Source organism: Neolamprologus brichardi, chromosome 18 (assembly GCF_056152115.1).
Source record: "Neolamprologus brichardi isolate AB-2024 chromosome 18, ASM5615211v1, whole genome shotgun sequence".
In the NCBI taxonomy this organism is placed as follows: Eukaryota; Metazoa; Chordata; class Actinopteri; order Cichliformes; family Cichlidae; genus Neolamprologus; species Neolamprologus brichardi.
The window spans coordinates 11289449-11312628 of NC_142121.1; the positions used below are offsets into that span (position 1 = coordinate 11289449).

Genomic DNA, 23180 nt, shown 5'->3' on the forward strand with positions numbered 1-23180 from the left:
TTTCCCTTGTCTCTTCTTCACAGTTTTAATTTTCATTTATAAATACCACACCGATATACGGAGATGTTTTCAGCCTCTAGTTATAAATTCAGTCTAGGAGTCAGTTTACAGGCATTTGAAAGATTATTTTAACATTTGTGACTGCTGTTCACGATTTATTATTACTGCTGCTTTATATTTATCTACTATAAACCTGTAAATACCATATAAAGGTGTGGCTTTGACTGGACTCAGTTCAGTCTTTGTCTCTTACTTTTGTCAGTTTAGGAAAACAAACATAGTGATTGTTCTTTTTTCAAGCTCCAGTACATGATGTAAGCCGTAAGACATCTTTTTAACATGTTTGGATACTTGTTTACCCCTTTAACGCAGAAGAACAGATTTGCAGAAACGGGTGACGTTAGAATATGTATGGACCATTTGCACCCTGTAATGACTGCCCAAGTCCTCTCGACTCAATTTTAAACCCCATGAGAGTTTCCTAATACCTTACCAGGCTGAGAACTATTTGGTATCCCAAAGTTTGCAAAATATGTTTGGAGTCGAATACATTGACAGCTGCTCCTGAAGAAAAACATCTTCCTGCATAATAAGGTACAGTCAACAACACATCATATAGACTTAGTCTGCAGCAAGTGTTCAGCAAATGCTGTGAAAAAGAGGTAAACACATCCTGTCTGACCCTCTTTGTCATTAATAAAATATGCCATAGTCATTGTCATTTTTTTCAGTTATTTATCCAAAGATTTTCCTTGCTCTTATTCATCACCACAGCCTGATTTTCTGGGCTTCATGATAATATGTCACACAATAAAACATAATGCGTATAGTGACGTTTACTTTTTTTTTAAGACTCCATGACCTTTCTTCTTTGCCTCCATCACCCTAAACTTTGAATTTTTTATATCTGGTGACCTGGTCCTTGTTAATATTTGCTGTGTGCATTCTTGCTCCCATCAGGAAGTAACCTATTGATTTCTGATGACCCCTGTATCACAATTTAAATAAAAATGGAGCTCAAAACATTTAAGAATAGCATAGAATTTTGCAGCATGATTTTTCTTACTTTCTTCAAAAATTCAACGCATTGGTAGTCATCATCTAATTCTTTTTGCTGCTTTAGAAAAAAAAATCTTATTTTGTTCCCCCTTATGAGCTCTGTACTGCTAAAAGGGAGATGAGATAAGGATGGGATGGGAGTCACAGTGAAAAGGGAAGAAAAAGTAACAAATAATGGAAGAGAGGGCAAGACTGTATTTATTAATATTCCTTTATTTTCTCTTTGTTTGCCCTTTCATCTTTCATAGTGATGCCAGTTTTCTCTTGTTATTCAAGCTTCAATCAAATCATCTGTCACACTCTATCATAAGGTCCAGTTCCTCTCTTTCCTGCTGCTCACAACATAATAAGGGCTGCATTAATCAATGCCTATAAAGAGAACCTATTTGTCTTTAAGCCGTGCCATCCGTCCTCTTATATTGATTGAGCTGTCTCTTTCTATTTGTCCAGACTGTAATAAAAAGACTCATTCCAATAGTTGCATTAACAGGACAGACAAAGCATCAGAGCTTGTCTTCTTTTTTTTCCCGTTGGCTCAAAGACACGTTTGTCCATCATTCTCCAAACTTTGTGTTTCTCTCTCTGAAGTTGGAATTGTCTGTCTCTAAACGGTTTCTTATACATTTTTAATGACTGACCGTGTTCAGCTCTTTCTAACGTTTCTCCTCTCGGCAGAAAGTTTCTCTTGCAGTTCTTTGGGGGATGCAAAAATCTATCCACTAATTGAGACCTGGTGGTGCTCTTCTATGATTAATTTATTTCTCGCCATGTTTCCACTGTGGTCTTTCAGATTAGGCATTATTATTAGTTTGGCATTAGACGCTAGTATGCAGTAGACATCATGGAGAATAGAGGTTCATACAGACCTTTGTATGAACCTCTCAGTGGGATCCTGAGTAAAACGGTCAAATCAGAAATAATCCTTGTCCTCCTAAGTGCTGTTTTGTTTTCCTTGACCCCTTTTACAGGCAGGACTTCATCCAATGAACCCCAGCGCCTTGTTTCCCTTGGCAGCCTGTTGGATGATCAGCACTGGCATCATGTAGCAGTGGAGCGGCGTGGCTCTCACCTAAACCTCACTGTGGACAAACACACAGAGAGGGTTCAAATCCCTGCAGACTTCAACCACTGGAGCATTGAACAGGTATTTTCAAACACAGAAAGGATTAAATTTAGCTTCTACCTTTTGTGCAAACAAAAGTGCAAAAGATGAGTTGCAGATATTATGTTTCCTTCTTTTAAAATAATCAGTTTATTTGTGTATCATTGTTTTCATACAGCTGAGTTTGGGGGCAGTTCAGAGTGAAGTCTCTCAGAAACCAGTAACCTCCAAGAAGAACTTCAACGGGTGCCTGGAAAATCTGCTGTATAATGGCCACAACCTGATAGAACTAGCTAAAAACAAAAAACAACAAGTTACTATTTCGGTAAGTAATTTTAACCTGTGTGACACAATTTAAACACAACCTGACTTTTTTAATGATTTGAGGGCCTTTTTCTCCTTCATTACAGTAGACGGTTCAGTGAAAACTGTATTTTGTTTTTAAGAAAAGGACTTTAAGAAAGGGGGAAAACTGAAAACATGCATGTTGGCTTCTCCCCATAAAAGCAAGGTTTTTCACCAATTTCATACAGGCACACTGCAGACAGCGGCCTCGCAAAATTTGCATGTATGTTAAATGATCCTTTAAGGCACTGCAGTATTTGTGTTTATACATCATGCGGTGAACACCAGGTTTCTGTTTTTGGGGCCATTTTAGTGGCTTTATTCAACTGTAGAGACAAATATCAAAGATAAAAGTAAGGACATTACATCAACCGTTCTACCAACTCTAAAGTCTTCAAACTGAAGACTTTAGAGCATTTGCATCAGTCTGCACCATAACCAGCTGATGTTAGTCCAAGTCTTTAACAGTGAGCTATGCATAGAACTATGGACCCTGCATGACAGCTCCCTTCCCAGCAGCTTTCACATAGGTTCAGCCCAGTAGTGTTGCTTCTGCCAGCCAAGTAAGAATCAGAGCACACCTGAAAAAAAGCTACCCTTGACCTAATTTTGTCTTTCTTTAAACTATGAATAATTTAAACCTGCTGAAATGTTTAAAGAAATAGAATCGTTTTATTATGTTTTTAATACATTGATATAATCATATTTCATTGAAACTAAGGTGAAAAGTGTCAGTTATCATGTCATTATGACCATCCAAATACCATTTTACTGTTTATTTTCAAACTACACCTCAAAAAAGTGTGTTCAGCAGATTCATTTCTGCTGTTAAAATGATGAAAGGCTTTATACACAGCTCTATTAAGGTCGTACCACAACATGTTAGTCAGGTTGAGGTCATTGTGTTCTCGGGTTCATTTTCTTGGTGCATGACCAGAAAGCAGAGTTCATGGTTGACTTTATGATCCAACAAGCCCAAATCATCACCTTCCACCACCATGCTTGACAGGTGGTATGAGGTGTTTGTGCTGATATGCTTTGTTGTGTCTTTGCAAAATGTGCATTATGGCCTCACATCTCCCCTTTGGTCCCCTTTGATGATGATTAATTAATTCATTAATTTGATTAGGACCTGGCTGCAATCTATGGTTATGGAACTTCTAACGACATATTCCTGCATTTTGAATTTTTGTTAAATAAATACTGACATGTTGCAATATGCGGGGCACTGTTCATCTGAGGTTGTCTTCACGTGATTTTGAGACTTTTGAGATTTTTAAAATTATGTCCTGATATGTAAACCTTTAGAATTAAAAAGGGTTTACTTTCTTTTTTTCCATCACTGTAAATATAGGCTATCTTTAAATTTTCAAGCTTTGTAAGCTGTGCTGGTTGAACCATGTGCTTGTGCTTAAGGACCTACTGAGCTGGTTAATGAAGCCAAGACAAAGCAGTGTTGTGTGGTTAGACTCACTTATGCCTCGTCATTGTGGGAGTTATGGCCTTTAGAGTTTTATGCATTTGCAATGAGTGGATCAAGCTCATCTGGGAGCTGTAAAGTGCTTGTGATGAAGTAATATGTGCTCTGTCATTACAGTATAGGGCCAAACAGCAGAAAGAAACATGAATTCTTGGTAAACAGGTTCAAAGATTTACACGCATGGCTGAAGATTTGAGTGGTCCTGCAGCTCTTAAGGTACTAACTGCAAAGCTGTGGTCTAATCTGCTACAGGCACTAAATGGGTCTTCTTACAGCTCTTTGAGGAGACAATAATAAGAAGAAAATAAGAGTGTAAATGGAGGAAGAATGGTGCACCGATGCTGAAGGCTTTTGAGGGTTTTTAAGGTAACTTTACTTTGTGTTGTGCAGCAGCAAAGCCCACTCCAACATGAATAATTGTACATCACTTTAACTGCACCACAAAGGGCTTTTAGATGTCATCTGTGTTTCCAGAGCATTGTAAAGATAGCAGACTGAAATTCCCAGCAGAGAGTCGGGACTATAATAAATTACTGCCGCAGCTTGAGCGGTGAACCCCGCGTCATTACCACTACTCAAAACAATGGACTGTAACAGAGATATCAGATATTGCAGTACTGGCCATGCTCTATGCTCTCTTCATTTTATTTCCATTTTTTTTTTTTTTTATCTCTTTTACCTCCACACTAGGTGACTTTGGCATTTTAGAGTTTGCTTTTCTAATCTTATCCTAAGCTCTGCTGTTATCATTATGGTAATACCAATGTCCTCTTTAAGGAGACTTGCTGATGAGATCACGGAGACATGAGGTCAGATCAGCACGCCCTCTGTAGCTGATTAATATTCATGTTTTATGTTGTTTTATCTCTATAGTATCTTTTTTTCTGTCACACCTCCTCTTTCTCTCCATTCTGCGTGTTTCCCTCTCAGGGCAATGTCACCTTTTCGTGTGCTGAGCCAGTTTCTGTTGCGGTGACGTTCACTGGGCCTGAGAGCTTCCTTCAGTTACCGGGGACTACAATGTCTTCATCAGGGGGTGTATCTATAGGCTTTCAGTTCAGGACTTGGAATAAGAAGGGGCTTCTGCTTAGTTTTGAACTCCCTCAACAAGGAGGCGTGGTCTGGTTGTACCTGAGTGAGGCCAGACTCCAGCTACAGATCCATAAAAGCGGCAGGGCGCTGCTGGAGCTCAGTGCAGGTCAGTCTAAAGCAAATCCCAAGCACCTTCAGATCCACAGATCCACAGAAAAGTTAGTAGAACTGCTCACACAAATGTCAAATCATTATTTTTCCACACTCACTGCACTTTGAAGAGCAGTGAGCTATGACTTCTGTCCATCTAATTTCAAGTATTTAGACTTAAACTTCATATCAGTAAAAAGACATAAAATGACCAGATACCTTGAAGAATAATCCCTACCCAGTTCTAGCACAATAAATTTAACAATTATTGTTTTTCACACTGATTTTTTTATTTATTTTTGTTATATCCTGTAATAATGGTAGGTAATTGTGATCAGTGGGCAATGCATGGCTGGCATGTAGTTTCTAGGGTGACAAATGTGCAGTGTGATCAACACAAGGACACAACTGTAGCAGAATGTCTCCAGACACTACTTAGCTGTATTTATCTTGTTCATTACTAGTCACACAAAACAAGTTACAGGGAAAAGGGAAACAATGTGAACAGAAGGTGAGTCGCATTGATCAGACGTCAGTGTTGATATACAAATGTTTGCTGTTTTAATTTAGGTTTTGAAAAAGCAACTAAGACAGACAAAAGTATCCTTCAACAGCCTGACCTATTAATGGCACATGGAGAAAAAAGATGATCTCAGGTCATGTAGAAACATGAGACAATCTTTTTCTGACAAATATTTTTGCATTTCATGCTTTGAAATGTTTAGATGTAATATTTATGCTCTGCATTGTCCTAATTTTTAAACCTCTGGTCACTCAGCAATGTTACAAACAGCAAATGGCTTTGTAGGATGATTAGGATGTCTTCTTGAGCAAAGAAGTGCAAGTAAGGAAAACAGTGGAGATAATGAGATATTGATTTATTCCCTTAACTCCTAATAACATACAGATCCACAGGGCTGGCACAGTGCCGCCTGTACTTGATACAAGTCGATCACTCAGAGGATGTAGGAAGTGGGAAGCTCACTTGCTGCAATCGATGTGTTAGATATGGCCCTTCCCCTCTGTGGCACATGTGAAGTGATGAGCTGGTATCTTCAAGGAAACAATCAGTTTATAACATTATGTTTTATAAAAAGAAATGATTTACAAGCTGTTTCCAAGAAGAAAAGTGGTATATGTGTAAATTAGATGTATTTGTGTAGTAGACAGTATATGATAGGATATATAATTTGGTCTTTGCTACCCACGCTTGGTTTCCATGTGGGGAAAAAAAGTGTTCCCAACATCTGTCGCAGGCTTGATGTGCAACCATGGTACATGGGAAAGATTTTATTTTGAGCGGTGTGTTAATGGATGTTTGCTTTCCAGGTGCTTCTCTGAATGACGGTCAGTGGCATTCAGTGGAGCTGAATTCCAGACGAGGTCGTCTAACCATCACAGTGGATAAAGAGGAAAGAGACAGCTCTCAAGCCAGCCCATCGTTTCCTGTCACTATAGAAAGTCACCTCTTCTTCGGCGGTAAGACACAGTTCAGCTGTGTCATTCCATGCAATTATACCCACTCAAGCATCAGTGAGCATAAAATGTAGAAACTTTGTAATAAACCAAAAAAATATATAGAATTATCTGTCCACAGTGCATTAGTTAGTCAGTTACAGTCACAGTCTGCATCACAATACAGCAATGTTTTAGGGGGGTTTTCCACATACAACACACATCTCAGTTCATCTCTACAAATCTGTTGTATTTGTTTTTTAGTGCACTTTTATTTTATTAACTCTTGCCATCTGCTGTGATTCTCTTCTGTTCAGGTTGTCCAGTTGAAGATGGCAGTCAGAAGTGCAGAGACCTGTTTGATGTCTTCCAGGGCTGCATGCGTTTGTTTACTGTGGACAATCAAAACCTGGACCTGATTAAAGTGCAGGAAAAGCAACTTGGAAACTACAGCAACCTGCAGATTGACATTTGTGGAATCACTGACAGGTCAGCTTTCAAAAACTCTGCTGTTTGTTAAGGCACATTAGTGTTTTCTCTTAGCTCTGATGCAGCCCTCTGAAATTTATTAGAGATATGAAAAATGATAATCTGGAAATATTTCTGTCAGAATGCAGTCTGTTACAAGTAAAGCAGTTATTCATAGAATAAATCACCGTGAAGCTTTGGTGTACAAATTGCAGTGCTGACTGTGACATTTTCTGGTAGGAATAGGGACCAAAATGTTCTATTTCAAAATAATTCTGTCTGATTTTACCCCACAAAGATTGTTCATTGCATCTTAACTGTGTTGCCTTCATAACCACTTTCCTGGCAAGAATATCAGGTAAAAGCCAACCATGGAAAGTTTTAGTAGTTTGGTAAAAATGTATTTTAAAACCATAATACTGTCTCTTTTTTTACAACCAATGTGGCATGACACATTGTTCTTTTAAATTCCACTTCAAGGGTATTATGTACTTACATACTTGCATGATTAGAAGAAAAAATACCAAGACTGCACGTTTGACTCAAACCTTTTCCTTAGCAGTTTGTTTCGCTGAGATAGGCTCAAAGAATTGGAATCTGTATTACTATAATATGGGTACCAGTAGCCTATTTAAATCTTAGGAACACATTGTGTTTTCTATACCACATATAAGTATAACTGCATGAGATTTTGTACTTATACCAGAGGTGTGATTTGAACCCTTAAGGTCTTATGTCAATTGCTTCTTGAGTCAGTTAAGTCTGTGAGGATTAAGTGATTAGGCCTTAGTGATTAGACTTTAGGTGGAGATGGGACTGGGCCAGTGTTTGGTTGGAATTTAGGAGCAACTGAGCAACACTGAAAATAAATATGCCAAGACAGATTGCACAAAGAACTGTGTGTTTTGTTAATGCATGATATGTTCACTTCACTAAGAAGAAAAGTGGACAGTTATAAGCCTGATTTAATCTAAAACATGAATCAGAAACATGACTGTTGTAGGAGGGCATCCTAATCACTTGAAAAGCTCTTTCAATAGCATCTGATTTGTCTGAGAAGTGCTATGTAAACAAGGCCTAATTGATTGCATGTTGATTTGATTTATATCTGCCCCCAAAAAGCGTCTATACCAATATAGCATTTAAACCCATGAGGACTATGCATCACACGGTACATTTGATAATGAGAACACACAGAAGTGGGGTTCGAACCCACGAGGCTATTGCACCTTAATCACTCAGGTCTCTCATTTTAAATGCCAAACTTAATGAGGGTACCACGCTTGTCTTATCAGAACTGACTTTATATAAAGATTAATATATGAAAAAAGATCGTTCATTCTTTCATTTATTCCCATCACTTGTTTTTACTCTAACCACTTTTTGTTCTGAGTCAGAACAAGAATGACTTGTTTTCCATTATTGACTTAAAATATGCGCAATTACTAGTGTCAACTATGTAAGTATCTATTAGATTGGCCAAAGAGACTTGCTTACCAGAAGTTGTGTTTGAACCCACGAGGGTTGGTGCCTATTGGATCTAAAGTCTAAGACCTTAACCACTCAGGCATCCTCGCAGCTTTTAGGGCATATCTTTATGAGAATTTAAGAAACTGCTGTTATTTATTAAATCCGCTAATCATTAAATCCGCCTGTCTTAACAACACTTTAATTTCAATTAAGTCAAGAAAGTCAAACCAGACTGTTTAGAGACTGCATTTACAGTCTATAGTGTCTTTTGTTTGTTACTGACCAGACAAAGCACAGTACATCGCACAAGGCACATCAACATAGACACTGCTGTTTTGCAGATTATGTGATTATGTCCCAGATTATTTGTTCATTCTTCTTCTTGTAGACCTTTTCATGTTTGCAATTGGTGAAAAGCAGCATGGTGGTAGAATGGATAGCACTGTTGTCTCACAGTAAGGTCCTGGGTTTGAATCCACTGTATGGCCAGGCCCCTAAAGTCTATATGTTCTCTCTGGGTATTGGGGCTATCTCCATGACAGCTGGGACAGACTCCAGTGACCCTGAATTAGATAAGAAATATATATATATATATATATATATATATATACATATACACATACACACACACACACACACACACACACACATACATACACACATACATAGATGATCAGCTATGTCATTCGTTTATTTGCTACAAAGTAAAACATCTAAATGAACATCTTCCACATGTGGTGATTCTGTAATTTTGCCAGAGGTTGTAAGACCACTTGTTTCATCTCTTTATAATTTAATTGAAAAAAAGCCCCCGCTGAACTTCATACATGCTTTGTCAAGCAGAACTCTCTATTACAGTAACGTGACAGGACCATTTATCAAGTGGAACTTTAGTTTATGGCCTTTACTGTACCAGGCGTGAGACCGAGAGCCACAAGAAGAAGCGCTCATAACAGTGCGATACCTAAATCACTTGGCCATCCTAGTGACAACAGGTGTTATCTGCTGAAAAAGCAAACAGTTATAATAATTTAGTGCAAGTAATGCAAAATATAAAAGGCAATTTAAGGCATTTACCTCATACAGCATAATAAGAATGTGATGGCATTTAGCAGGGTTGCAGCTGTTGTCAAGAAATATAATAAGCAATTTCTTATTAAAAAAAGGGGCTTGCTAAAATCATATATTTATATTATAATTATATATTTATATAGATTAAGTAGACAGAAAGCTAAAAAAAAAAGGCTTCCAGTCATGTTGTGTCAAATAAGAAACACAATGGTGTGGAAGACTGTTTTTTTAGATATATTTTTAATACTTTTATTGTTTTTTTTATTGCTTAGAAGGAGACATTTCTCCATTCAGGAGTCATACAAGCAATGCCAAGCAAGCACTCACACTCACACAGTTATTAAGAGGAAATGATCGGTGGAAACCAGTGATGTAAAATAGGTGCTGTGACATTTTTTTTCCTTGCCAATATAGTTTTTTTCTTGAGCTTTAAACTAATTTAGGCAGTGGACCAATCAAATTCAATATATGACCAACAGCTTGCTGATAGCACATCCAGTACACATCCATTATTAAATCAATCTAACCAGTCAATTACAACACCCCAGTGATAATATCTACTACAGAAACTCCTCGTGTGAAAATGTTCTTTTTTAATCAAGGTCACTCCTAAAGGTGTTTTTTTTAGTGAACTATATTACATATAAAACTTTTTAGAGATTAACCACTTAAGCCCCCCGACCCCGGTACTGGGGGCAAAAAGGAGGAGATCACGTTTAATCGGTTATAACGCGGGTTGAGAAATATAAGTCCAGACATGTGTGGTATCCACAGAAACCTCAGAATCTCAGCTAAAATTTCATATAAACCATTTCTAAAACCACCAAACACACCGAAAATAAGCCGTAATTAAACTAGAAGTTACCTAAATGCGCAGAAGTCCGCTAAACAAACAAAACCGATCCAACCGGCTAAAGATAGGCTGGTTATCTTCCAGGATCAGACCAAAATTCACTGAATTAAGACAGAAATTGGCTTACCGTCCCGATTTCCTCTGTTATTTTCGCCGGTAGCCACATGATTAACAGTAGTTACCATGCCTACCTAGCCGCATCAGAGCAGTTTTCCGTCAACAACCTCCATTTTAGACCCACCTACAGACACGTGACTGAACAGACGCCACATGCAGTAAATTTGGGCCCACGTGGGTTTTGGCATCACAACGTCTGATTGGTTGAAGTGACGTGAACGTGGCATCATTACTGTGAATCTATTGGCTCAAACGATTAAAAAGAGGTGTCAATCATGCAAATTGACCAAAAGAAACCAAAGTTACAGCCCCTCGGAGTTTAAAGGGCCAGAGGCCAATCAAACGCTCTATGCGCACGGCAGAAAAGGGCCATTACCATGTAAATGTGTGGTTAGTTCTTCAAAAATATATTTAAAAAAAGCACTTTTAGGCCTGTTAATAAAATTTATTAATTTCTGCTCTTAAATACCTAAAAAAATCAACTGGCATGGTGTCCAATTGTGTGCCAAAATTCGACATTTTTGTACAACATCTGGATATTCATGTATTGACAGGGCTAATTTTTCACTGTTTCACTTTAGAAACGTAAATCTTTGCACAGATGATGTTTATATGTTGGTTACTGAGTTTCTGGAACCAAATGTGATCTGAGGCATATTTTTCAAAGGGTTATATGCTAAAAATTAAAAAAAATAATTAGGCAAGGATAAAATCTACTTACTTTTTCTGTGTTTCAGTCTCAGTAACTTTGACACAGTAATATCTGATTCAATATTTATACCTCTGATGAAATTTCCCAAGTGTTTTGATACCAAGATTGTAAGGACAGAGTTTGTAATTGCAGAGAAATAATCAATTAAATTTGGGCATTACATTTTCGAGCAGGAAACTCAGAAACCCCCTTGGGGCTTAAGAGGTTAAAATTCAGTAGTGTACCTATAAGTGAATTTTTACATTTGAAGTTAGCATGCTGTTAACGCCATCGGTTATGGAATGCATTATTGTTCTTCTGTCCAGAATAGGTTGTTTCTGGCTTTCTTCCCACTTTTAGTTTTTTGATCCTTGCTTGAGCCATGTAATTAATGCAGTGCGGGTAAAAATGTCGAGTTACATGAACTACATGTCATTTGCATCATCTCAGGGAAGACGTGAAAGCTTCTCCCACTGACACTGACTCCAAGCAAATGGCCCCAAAAATGAAATTAGCAAATAATTTGCATGTTAACATTACCAGTCAACCAGTTTCACATGCTATCTAGGATATCTTATTGCGGGTACACCACAATAAGATATCCTTTGATTTCCTAAGATATGTTGAAATTTTCCTTTGAGTTCAATATGAATGGGAGCAATAAAAACAGATCATTTCCATTCAGTTTAAGCTGCTTGTAATTAAAACAATGCTGATGAGAACACTGAGAATGAACTAACATTAGGGAAGAATAATGAGCTAAAAGATGCCATAAATTTCTGCAGCGCTGAGATGAACTACCAGAATCAGAATATTTATTACCTATTACGAGGCTAATGCAACTTTGAGTTAAACTGAAAAGAACTGAACCGAGAGCTATTTTGCACCTCATGATACATATTTTCAATAATTGATGGAAAGATGATACAATTACGCGCAAGCATGTGCTTTATGTCATCAGTGACAGTTTAGATTCAGAGTTGGGGCCTCGGAGGAGGAGAGACACAGATGAGGGAGGGAAGGAGGGAAAGCAGAACCACTCATTTATTGTTTTGTTGGCACACCAAATAGCAGTACAATTAATGAGACAATTACAACAATTATAAAAGCCTCTAGGGAACAGGAACAAACACACACACACACTCACACACACAGTAGCACAAACACTCCTCCTGCAAATACAGTGAACTGAATGTAAAGCATACCCACAAATATTGTACAAACCACACACCCTTGCCAGATAAGGAGCGTCTGCTTGGATGATTTTAATTAAATGTTGTGCTGTTCCTGTATTATTGTTATTATTATTATCATTATTATTCAGTAGAATACAGTTCTTCCGCAGATCTGACTGCTCACTGGAACAAAACTGTAAACAAAATCTGTTTTCCAATAAAGACAGGAAAAAATAATCAACCATATGTTCCCTCACTGTAATCCTGCTGATTGAATTTTGGCCTCGTGGGATATATCGTACTGTAAAGTCAGGTGGAAAATGGACTCGGCAACACGGCTTTAATGTGGTGGTCATACTTCAGAGCAGGTTATTACTGTATACTCTATGTGTTATTGTATGTGTGTGCGTTTTGGTGTCAAAAGCAAACAGCTCTGCCAGCAGCAAAGCAGTTTGCTGTGGCTAATAATACTATTTTAAGGAAGGTGTAAGGAAGTGCTTTATTAATAGTACAAAGGAACGAAAGCCCATAAAGAGCTCAACATCAACTGAAGACCTTTTTTAAACCAGAGCTGCCAGCCAATTTCAGCTTAACACATAAGAAAGGAGATATGGTGTGCTTCTTCAGGGCACTTGTGTGTTTCATTATCATAGTGATGATAGTTATAGTGAAACCAGGGAGTGTTAGCACTGCAATAAAATGATCAATATACTGTAAACGTCTCCTCTAAGTATTTTTAATATTGGGGAAAAATATTGTATATTAGAGCGATTTGCTGTGTATACATTAATTGTTTTCTTGCATGGTCATGGGGGCAGCAGCCTGAACAGAGAAGCCCAAACCTCCTCTCCAGCTCATCCGGGAGAACACAAAAGCGTTCTCAGGCCAGCCTGAAGAAGTAATCTCTGCCATGTGTCCTGGGTCTACCCTGGGGCCTCCTCCCGGTGGGACATGCCTGCAGCACCTCACCCAGGAGGCATTCTAGCCAGGTGCCAGAATCAGCTGAGCTGGCTCCGTTTGAATGTGGAGGAGTAGTGGCTTTACTCCAAGTCCCTCATGTGTGACTGAACTTCTCACCCAATCTCTAAGGAAGAGGCCTTTAGAGAAAGCTAATTTCTTGTTTCCACAGTCTTATTTTTTCAGTCACTACACAGACGTCATGACCAGGTGAGGTGAGGGTAAGGACATAGATGGACTGGTAAAATGACAGCTTTGCTTTTATGCTCAGCTTTCTGTTCACCACAGCAGACCAGTACAGCATTGGCATCACTGGACACGCAGCCCAATCTGTCTGTAAATGTCCTGCTCCCAATATCGTTCTTCAATGAGGGCATTTCATCCCTGTCCCAGAGTGGGCACTCCACCCTTTTCTGGCTGAGAACCAAGGCCTCAGACTCAGAGATACTTGGAGATACCTCTTATACCTGCCGCTTCACACTCAGCTGTGAACTGCTTCAGTGCATACTAGAGGTGACCAACTGATGAAGCCAACAGAATCACATCATCCACAAAAAGCAGAGATGAGATTCTGAGGCCACAAAAGACAAAGGGTTTTCAGTAAATTCTTCTTTTTCTCATTATAATTGAAAATACTTGGATTGAGTGAAAAATAATCCCTGTAATTAGTAAACAGGCATTTTACTGAGTACTGGCAAAACATATTTTGGGCCAGACTAAAAACAAGAATTGGTTGAAACACATTTTAAAGTTTTTATTGACCGCCAATAAAAACACAGTCTGAGAAAAGATGGGAATCTCTGTGGAGTTTGGTTTTGGTATGTTAAAATGGTCATGTGGCTCATGAGGCTCTGTGAGGTAGTGGGCTTCTGGACCCTGGTTTACTGAGTAAAGACAATCCCTGAATGCCTTAGGGCCAAGTATGAATGCAGAGGATGGAAGTGTTTTATATGAGGTTGTTTGCAGTCTGTAGACAACTTTGTTGGTCATCTATCTGCAATTATCTGTCTGTGACAGTGCATTTCTCAAGCAGAAAGTGTTTGCCAGAGGCTGTTATGTCGTAATATATGTGCAGGGCAGGCATGTGCCTGTGTGTGCACTGGGGGAGTAGTGGATGTTTTGTGTCTGCATTGGTGCCAAATGATGCTTGGGACATTTCAGTTAGGAAGGGTAGAAGTTAAATTGTGCTTTCTTTCTTCCTGTACTTTTTCCATTTCATCTAAGTCTTCATCTCTGTCACCACCTTCATGATCATCATAAACTTCATTAACAAAAATTTCCAAGACAAAATGGCAGCATGCAGCAATCTGCATCTAGATGTCTTTAGTTATATGAAAAATCCGCCCCTTGTTCCAACATTTCTGTCATTCTATCTATATTGTTGCATACATGGACCCCTGACCCCTGAGAGCTTATTTGTTCTACCCAAAGTTGTGCACGTCATGTCTTTATTTATTATCCCTGTCAGAGTGGAGCTGAGTGTTTATTAGAAAAAAAAGAAAAAACTAACCCAATTGAGAGAATATCTTTCCTTTTGAGTGAAATGATTTGTGCAATTATTATAATTGTGCAAATCCGCATACCATACCATCTTTATTTATAAAGCACTTTAACATAAAACCAGAGTTCACAAAGTGCTGTACATATGCAAATAGCATAAGCAAAGTAAAAATAAAAATAAGATAAAATAAAATAAATAACTAAAACAAAATAAAACATGTTAAAACAAAATTGAGTCAACCCCCTTAAACAAAGGCTTCATCAAATAAATATGTTTTAAGAAGAGTTTTAAACTCAGAAAGAGAAGAGGCCTCTCTAATGTGCAAGCGCAGATCATTCCACAACTTTGGAGCAGCTACAGCAAAAGCACGATAAAGCAAAACATTAAAGACCTGACCAGGCCTGGTTATTTATCTTTCTTTTAAAGGCTGAACACCTAATTTTTTTCTTTTTCATTTTGTTGTTTTTATGCTTACATTTTTTTAAACAAAATTTGTTAGCATTTCTCACACCCACCTCACACAGGTATATTGACTGCCACCCTTATATATGTATTTTTAAACTTACTCTCATTTGAAAGTTCAGTTGCTAATATCCAGCTCAGTCTGGCCCTTGTCATCTGGTGTTTCCCTATGGGCATATACAGTGGCATGAAAAAGTGTTTTCCACCTTCTTGATTTACCATTTTTTGTATTTATCATACTTAAATGTTTCAGATAATCAGAAACATAAATATTAGACAAAGATAACACAAGTAAACACAATGTGCAGTTTCTAAATGAAGGTGCTTGTTATTAAGGGGGAAAGAAATCCAAACCTGGATGGTTCTGTGTGAAAAAGTGACTGCCCCCTTGACCTAATAACTGGTTGGGCAGCAACAACTGCAATCCAGTGTTTGTGATAACTGGCAACGAGTCTTTTACAGAAATGTTGTAATTCAGCCACATCGGAGGGTTTTCGAGTGTGAACGGCATTTTTAAGTTTGTGCCACAGCATCTCGATAGGATTCAGGTGAGGTCTTTGACTAGGTCCTAGTTTTGTTTTTCTTAAGCCTTCCGAGGTGGACTTGCTGGTGTGTTTTGGATCATTGTTCTGCAGCAGAACCCAAGTGTGCTTCAGCTTGAGGTCACGAACAGATGGCCGGACATTCTCCTTCAGGATGTTTTGGTAGACAGCACAATTCATAGTTTCATTTACTACAGCAAGTCTTCCTGGTCCTGAGGCAGCAAAGCAGCCCCAGACCATTACACTGCCATCACCATATTTTACTCTTATATTCCTGTACGATGTTCCTTGTCTGAAATGTTTTCCCAGCCTACTTTTACATCTGATGTAACGGGAAACGCACCTTCCAAAAAGTTTAACTTTTGTATCGTCAGTCAGAGTCACGAGTCTACACAAGCCTTTTTGGTCAGCAGTGGTTTTCTCCCTGAACTCTCCTGTGGATGCCATTTTTTCCCAGTCTCTTTCTTATTGCTGAATCATAAACTCTGACCTCAACTGACACATGTGAAGCCTGTGGTACTTGAATGTTGTTCTAGAGTCTTTTGTGACCTCCTTGATGAGTTGGCGATGTACTCTTGGAACAGTGATAAACCTTCCCAGGAGTGATTGGCCTACCAAAATTAAATTGTGGATAATGGCTCTCACCCTGGTTCACTGGAGTCCCAAAACCTTAGAAATGGCTCTGTAACCCTTTCCAGACTGATAGATGTCAGTGACTAGCATGATGTGTTGCTTTTTGAGCTCTTTTAGCCTGCTTCACTTTGTCAGACCGGTTTTATTCAAGTGATTTCTTGATTCAACAGGTCTGCCAATAATCAGGCCTGAGTGTGTTAAGTGAAACTGAACTGAAAATGTGGTTATTCACATATAATCCATGATTTCACAACAGGGACAATTACTTTTTCACACAGTACCAGGTAGGCTTTTCTCCTTTAATCAATGAAATGTTCATTTAAAAGTAGGATTTTTTATTTACTTGGGTTATCGTTGTCTAAAATTAAGATTTCTTTGATGATCTGAAATATGTAAGTGTGACAAATATGCTGCTGTGGCAGTTCTTCGTGTTTTTCAGCTATTTCAAATCTTAAATTCATTGTCTTGAACTGCAGCTGGCGACAGTAATGCTTGCTCTGCTCTGTAGATCTGCTGCAACCTGGAGGGCCCCTCCAACCAGAAGCTGCCTCAGATGGTGCTGAGCTCACATATGCACATTAACAGCTGCAGTTCAAGATGGTGGAGTTGAATCCCTTGGGACAATTGAGATTTTATGTAGTTATAATATTTATTTTGGGGTTTCTTTTATTATTTGTATGCACACACTTGTACAATCACCCTCTGTCCAAAGTCATTTCTGTGGGCAGCACTCACCTCTCTCCAGCTACCACCTACATTTCCTCCAGAAGAACACTAAGGTGTTTCTCAAGCCAGCTGTGAAACAAAAGGGATCCTAGTTAAATGCTCAAACCACCTCATTTGTCTCCATTTAACGTAATGCAGCATATATTCGGATTCTAAGGATCAGACTACATGAACCCCTGACACTGTGAGCTTATTTGTTCCACCCAAAGTTGTGGCCATACTGTAGGTAAGGGAAGGAATGTGTATGGACCAGCTATGCCTTAATGATTACCTCTTTACCACAGTATAGCAGTATAGAGTCTGCATTGCTCGACTTACTATAGTCTTGTCAACACATGTTTAGTAACCAAATCACAAAAATCTGTCTGAAAGAAAAGTATCTGCTTTTCGACTTTCGGGAGGAAATGTTTTTCCAGCCTTGAATTATTTTTGCAAAATTAAGGATGCAGATTGAATTAAAGGATTTTTGGCAGTTATGGCTCAAGAGATAGAGCTTGTTTTCTTCTAATTGGAAGGTCAGAGAGTTGACTCCTGGCTCATCCATCCTGCATGCATACTACCCTCAGTCAAAACACGGAACCCCAAATTGCAGTGATGCGTACAAGGGTGTGTTAATTGGTGAATATAGCTTGAAGGGTAAAGTGCTTTGAATGTTATATGTTACTAGAAAAGGTCTATATAACTGTCAGTTCATATAAAACCTGTTGTAATCTATGGAAAGAAATATTAAACTCAGTTGCGCATGCTTTCTCTCAGAAGGAAAGTATGTGAAAAGCAAAGAAATGATATTTTGTCTTTTACTAAATGAGCTTTCAGCTGAATTGTTTTGGAATGTTACAAAAGATGTTGTATTAATTTTCCCCCCACTTCATCAGCCTCCCACAATAAGTTAAATAGAAGGAAAATAGAACCTCCTGCAAATATTCGAAGTGAAATATTTTCTGCATTTTTTCCCTGACCCTCCTACACACATTTGACCATGAAGTGAGTGACATGCTTGAGTAAACATTTGAAATGCTTTCTGTCCATTTAACAAAAGAGCTTTATATAACAGAGTCATTGTGAAAACAATTTCAAGTGCTTTGAGAGTACACTGAGTATACTGAGAGTTTGAAAGCATTTTGGCCAATCAAAATTACCTAGTATCATCTGCACCATTAAGTAATTCCAAAAGGTCAAAGAGTTGATCCTGGCAGTCGGTTTTCCCGTCAAAGTGTTCATAAATAGCTCGAGTCTGCTCGCTCATTGTACGATAAGTGACTCGGCTAAAACATAAAAGATGCTTCAGCAGCTGTTTCAAACAAAACAAAGTTGGATGCTCTTGACAATAACAGATGAAAGGTATGTTTTGGCATCAACTGCTTTTGTCCCGTTTGAAAGGTTTTTAGCAGTTAAAATTGGTTCCTAGTGTTCAAGCTGCCAAAAAACAAATGGATGTTTTCAAATCTGCTGTCACAGTATGTATGTTTATATAACAATTTATACATTTTTTTTTTTTTTTTGCTTTGTGACCTTTGAGACGTTTAGCTGTCTCCCACACAAACATCCAGCAAGGTGCCATTTCATAATCTTCTCGACTTTTCTCTCCCTCGGTGTGTTTCAGGTGTTCTCCCAGTCCTTGTGAACACGGCGGTCCCTGCAGTCAGTCCTGGACTGTCTTTCACTGCAACTGCTCTGACAGTGGCTACAGTGGAGCGACCTGCCACAGCTGTGAGTCACCTTTCAAGCAGGGAGAACCCCTTAGATCCAAGCAGATTTAAGTCATAACAGCCACAAATAGAATTTGTAAAATTTAAAAGAATAGCTTCATAAATCTTTATTTTACAGCATTCATTTTTGATTCAAAACTGTATCTCGGGTAAATCTGTGTATGACACAAAGGTCTCACTTATAGCTCGTCCTGAAAACCATACTCAAGTATGCCATCCATGTATAGATGGATAGGGAAAACCCATCCAGGATCCTGTCCCAGCAACAGGCTGATAGTCTGTTGCATGAAAAATACATAAATGCATACATTCATGCCTGCAGTCAATTTAGAATCACCAGTTAACCTAATGTGCATGTTTTGTATGCTGTGGAAGGAATACAATCAGAGAACTCACAGGCACAAGGAGAACATGGACACACAAGAAAAAGGACACGTGGGACCTTTGACAATAGTAACCACTCTACCCGGTGCCATCCAGTACTCCCCTGCTGAGGAATTTAACTAGCTTCCCTGCTTTCTTTGTGTTTAATTCACCTCAACAGATAATAACCGTAAGAAACAAATAAACCTATTAAAAGTAAACATGGCTTCAGGATTTAGTCATCATATTTATGCTTCGCTACTGTACATATCCTTTTAGTTTTTAATCGCACTGTGAACTTCTGTCTTAGTTCATAGTTTTCACCTTCTAAAATGAGTGTTTTGCTTTTCTAAATAAAATTATTCAAAAATACATGTTACTCATCAGAAGACGTGAGTGTGTGCATCCTTGAGGTTGAACAAATGTGATTAATGCTTTTATCCATCATAACCACTTCCTTTTTTTTACCTGTTCCTAATCCGACACTGTTTTAGTTTCCTTTCATCTTGTTGCATTACCTATACCTTATCATGTAATACAATTTGTGGGAGTCTTGGCCAAAGGTGAAAAACAAGGTCCAAACTTTCAGTCTGAGATGTGAAGCACATCCTTTTAGCCTAGTGTTAAACTAGTTATTAAGCAAAATGTCCTAATGTTTTGGACTCTTTGATTGTGTAAAATATGGCAGGTGATTTATTATTATATATTTACATGTTTGAAATAAAACAAAAAAAACAACAAACAGAAGACAAAGTAAAAAAAAAACAAGTTGTCACAAATCACAAATGTGACAACCCCGTTAACGTCGCCTTGATGTGGCATAATTAGTCTCCCATTTCGTCAAAACCAAAAGCATTTTAATGAAAAGACAGTGCGATAGTTTTGACAGATGAAACTTTGCTTTAATTAAATTAAACTGGAAGAAAAATTGTAAGAGAAAAAGAACATTTAATTCCGATAATTAATTACCTTGTACATAATGTAACGGGATGACTTACAGTATAATAACTGAAAACTTGCAGACAGTTCATTTTTCTTCCCTTTTTATTGTTTTATGACATTATTATTTATTAAAAGACAGATCCCCCTTAATAGTGTGTTGTGCTGCTTTCATCTACATAATAGTCTCATCTTGCTCCCCATCGTTCACGTGAGGGGTTTTAAAGCAGCATCAAATGACCTGTCGAGCTGGTAGCTTCAGCTCTAGTGTTTACAAAACTCGTGATTCTGAGGCCGCTACAATTACAGTGACATGGATTTTTCCCTTTGTTGGTGGTGGTGATGCAAATTGGTACTTGTGACAGAACAAAGAGTTTTTCTTTGGACAACTAAGCGGCGTTTTAGATTTAAGAGCTTACTGGGATGCCTGTCCAGGAAACTTCTCACTTTTTGATGGTGCGTGATTAAAAGGAAAGAGGGCGATCCCTGCTTCTAGTTCTGTGCCAGTTATCTCAAGTTAGATCCTCAAGACTTGTAAAGAGATTTTTGTGTAAGCCTTTTTTAATCCTGATAAATAAAAGTATTTTCTTTGAGTTGAGGAAAAGAGATAAACAGGTGAAGTGTTTAGATATGGGTGTTGTTTTATGGGCTCAAGCATAAAACGAAGGAGACGGAACAGAAGTTTATTTATTCACTGTGTATTCCCACATTGTCTCCGGCTGGATATAACTTTAGTTCATGAGAACCTCTGATTATTTTCTTCACTCTGATCATATGACATTGATTCAGTGGCGATACGTACGTACGAAGCAGAACCCCTAATCCTCCATAGTTTTGATCTCCATCCCCTGGCAGCTCCCATGGGCCAGCATGTTGACGTTGTTGATCTCATTATTTTCCTTCCAGCTGTGTACGAACAGTCCTGTGAGGCATACAAACACAATGGCAACACATCGGGACATTTTTATATCGACGTGGACGGCAGCGGACCAATCAAGCCGCAGCTGGTCTACTGCAACATGACAGGTGACACAACCACACTTACAGCCCCCTTTACTACCATCATCAGTCAACATTTGCTTGTATTAACATTTACATGAGTGTCATTATTTATGTGCAATTAACTGTTTTTAATGCACCTTACACACCCCCTTGTCTTTTTTCTGATGTTTGTATTATTTCTGTTATGATACTACAGAACTTGTTTTTCTTGTTCATTATTATATAGATATTCCAGTCAGTCTCTATCAGCACTTTTTCTGTCTAGACTCCTAGTCTCTATCCATCTATTGATATGGTTTCAATTCCATGCTTTTTATTTAACTACAGAAAAACTTATTTAGTGATTTTTAGTGTAGAAGAAGGTGGAAACTGAACATTACAAACATATACGGCAAACAGCCAAGCTAGAATAGATGTTCACATTCATCTATACTAGCATTTGAGAAGTCAGACTCAAGTGCCGTGAGTGGGGCTTTGGCTTTCAGTGGGGCTGGGATTCCTCGTAACAGACACTGACTGCAGTTTGTAGTGTGAGATATATATATATATATATATATATATATATATATATATATATATATATATATATATATATATATATATATATATGGTGAAGAGAGAGCTGAGTGTAAAAGCGAAGCTCTTAATTTACCGGTCAATCTACATCCCTACCCTCACCTATGGCCACAAGCTGTGGGTAGTGACCGAAAGAGCGAGTTTGCGGATACAAGCGGCGGAAATGAGCTTCATCCGAATGGTGGCTGGCCTCTAGAGATAGGGTGAGAAGTTTAGCCGTCCGGGAGGGGCTCAGAGTAGAGCCGCTGCTCCTCCACATCAAAAGGAGCCAGCTGAGGTGGTTCGGGCATCTGACAATGATGCCTCCTGGGTGCCTATTGGGTGAGGTGTTCTGGGCATGTCCCACCGGGAGGAGGCCCCGGGGCAGACCCAGGACACGCTGGAGAGATTATATCTCTCGGCTGGCCTGGGAACGCCTTGGTGTTCCCCCGGATGAGCTGGAGGAGGTGGCTGGGGAGAGGGAGGTCTGGGCTTGTCTGCTTAGGCTGCTGCACCCGCGACCCGGCCCTGGATAAAGCGGAAGAAGGATGGTTTTGGTTTTTGTACTGTTTCTAGACTTTTGTTACTTTCCTTGTGAGAAAGTTTCTTTGTGCTTTAGTCTAGTGCCTTTTTTCATCTCGTCTCTGTGATTCTCCATTTAGTTAATTCCTTATTTTTTCTTAGTCTCCTGTTTCTGGTGCCTTGCTGCTAGTTTTACATTATTTGTTATCAACTTAATTATTTTAAGCCTTGTTAACCTGGTGTTTCCACTGTGCCCGACCTCAGCTTGTTCTTTTTTGATTCATACTGTGTCCCTGTTGTTTATGTCTTTTGGATTACCTTGGTTAAATAAAGCTTGTTTTAAAAAAGCCACTCTTTGAACCTAAAAGAGGAGAAGAAATGGAGGAAAAAGTTTCCTTTATTTTGATTCTCTTTCACCTTGTGGTGTAATTGGCATCAATCATGCCTGTATATCTCTGTCTGCAGAGGAGAACACATGGATGGTGATCCAGCACAACAACACAGAACTGACCAGACTCCGACCATTTACAGGCGTAAACCAGTATTCAATCCACTTTGACTACTCGTCTGAGGAAGAGCAGCTGTTGGCTGTTATTAAGCAGTCGGAGCACTGTGAACAGGAACTGTCTTATCACTGCAAAAAGTCCCGTCTCCTCAACACCCCAGGTGAGACCCTTGTTTAAAAAAAACAAACAAAAGCAATGCAACTGCTCAGCTGATGAAACAAGAAGAAGTACAAAAATGTGAACGTGTGCTGACTTTGCCTTTTTAGATTTGTTTACCACCAAGAGCAAAAAAAGA

General features: G+C 38.7%; 1 protein-coding gene across 3 annotated transcripts in view; it reads left to right on the plus strand.

Moving 5' to 3' along the window:
- The window catches only part of LOC102799097 (contactin-associated protein-like 4), a 120330-nt gene that overhangs the window by 66860 nt on the left and 30290 nt on the right, over positions 1-23180 (plus strand). For all 3 annotated transcript variants that reach the window (XM_087831609.1, XM_087831611.1, XM_087831610.1), the window contains exons 6-13: positions 2028-2203; positions 2340-2486; positions 4917-5184; positions 6498-6647; positions 6941-7112; positions 18893-18999; positions 21207-21326; positions 22845-23045. In XM_087831609.1, the coding sequence (XP_087687735.1) occupies positions 2028-2203; positions 2340-2486; positions 4917-5184; positions 6498-6647; positions 6941-7112; positions 18893-18999; positions 21207-21326; positions 22845-23045 (1341 nt within the window). The remainder of the gene's footprint in view (positions 1-2027; positions 2204-2339; positions 2487-4916; positions 5185-6497; positions 6648-6940; positions 7113-18892; positions 19000-21206; positions 21327-22844; positions 23046-23180) is intronic.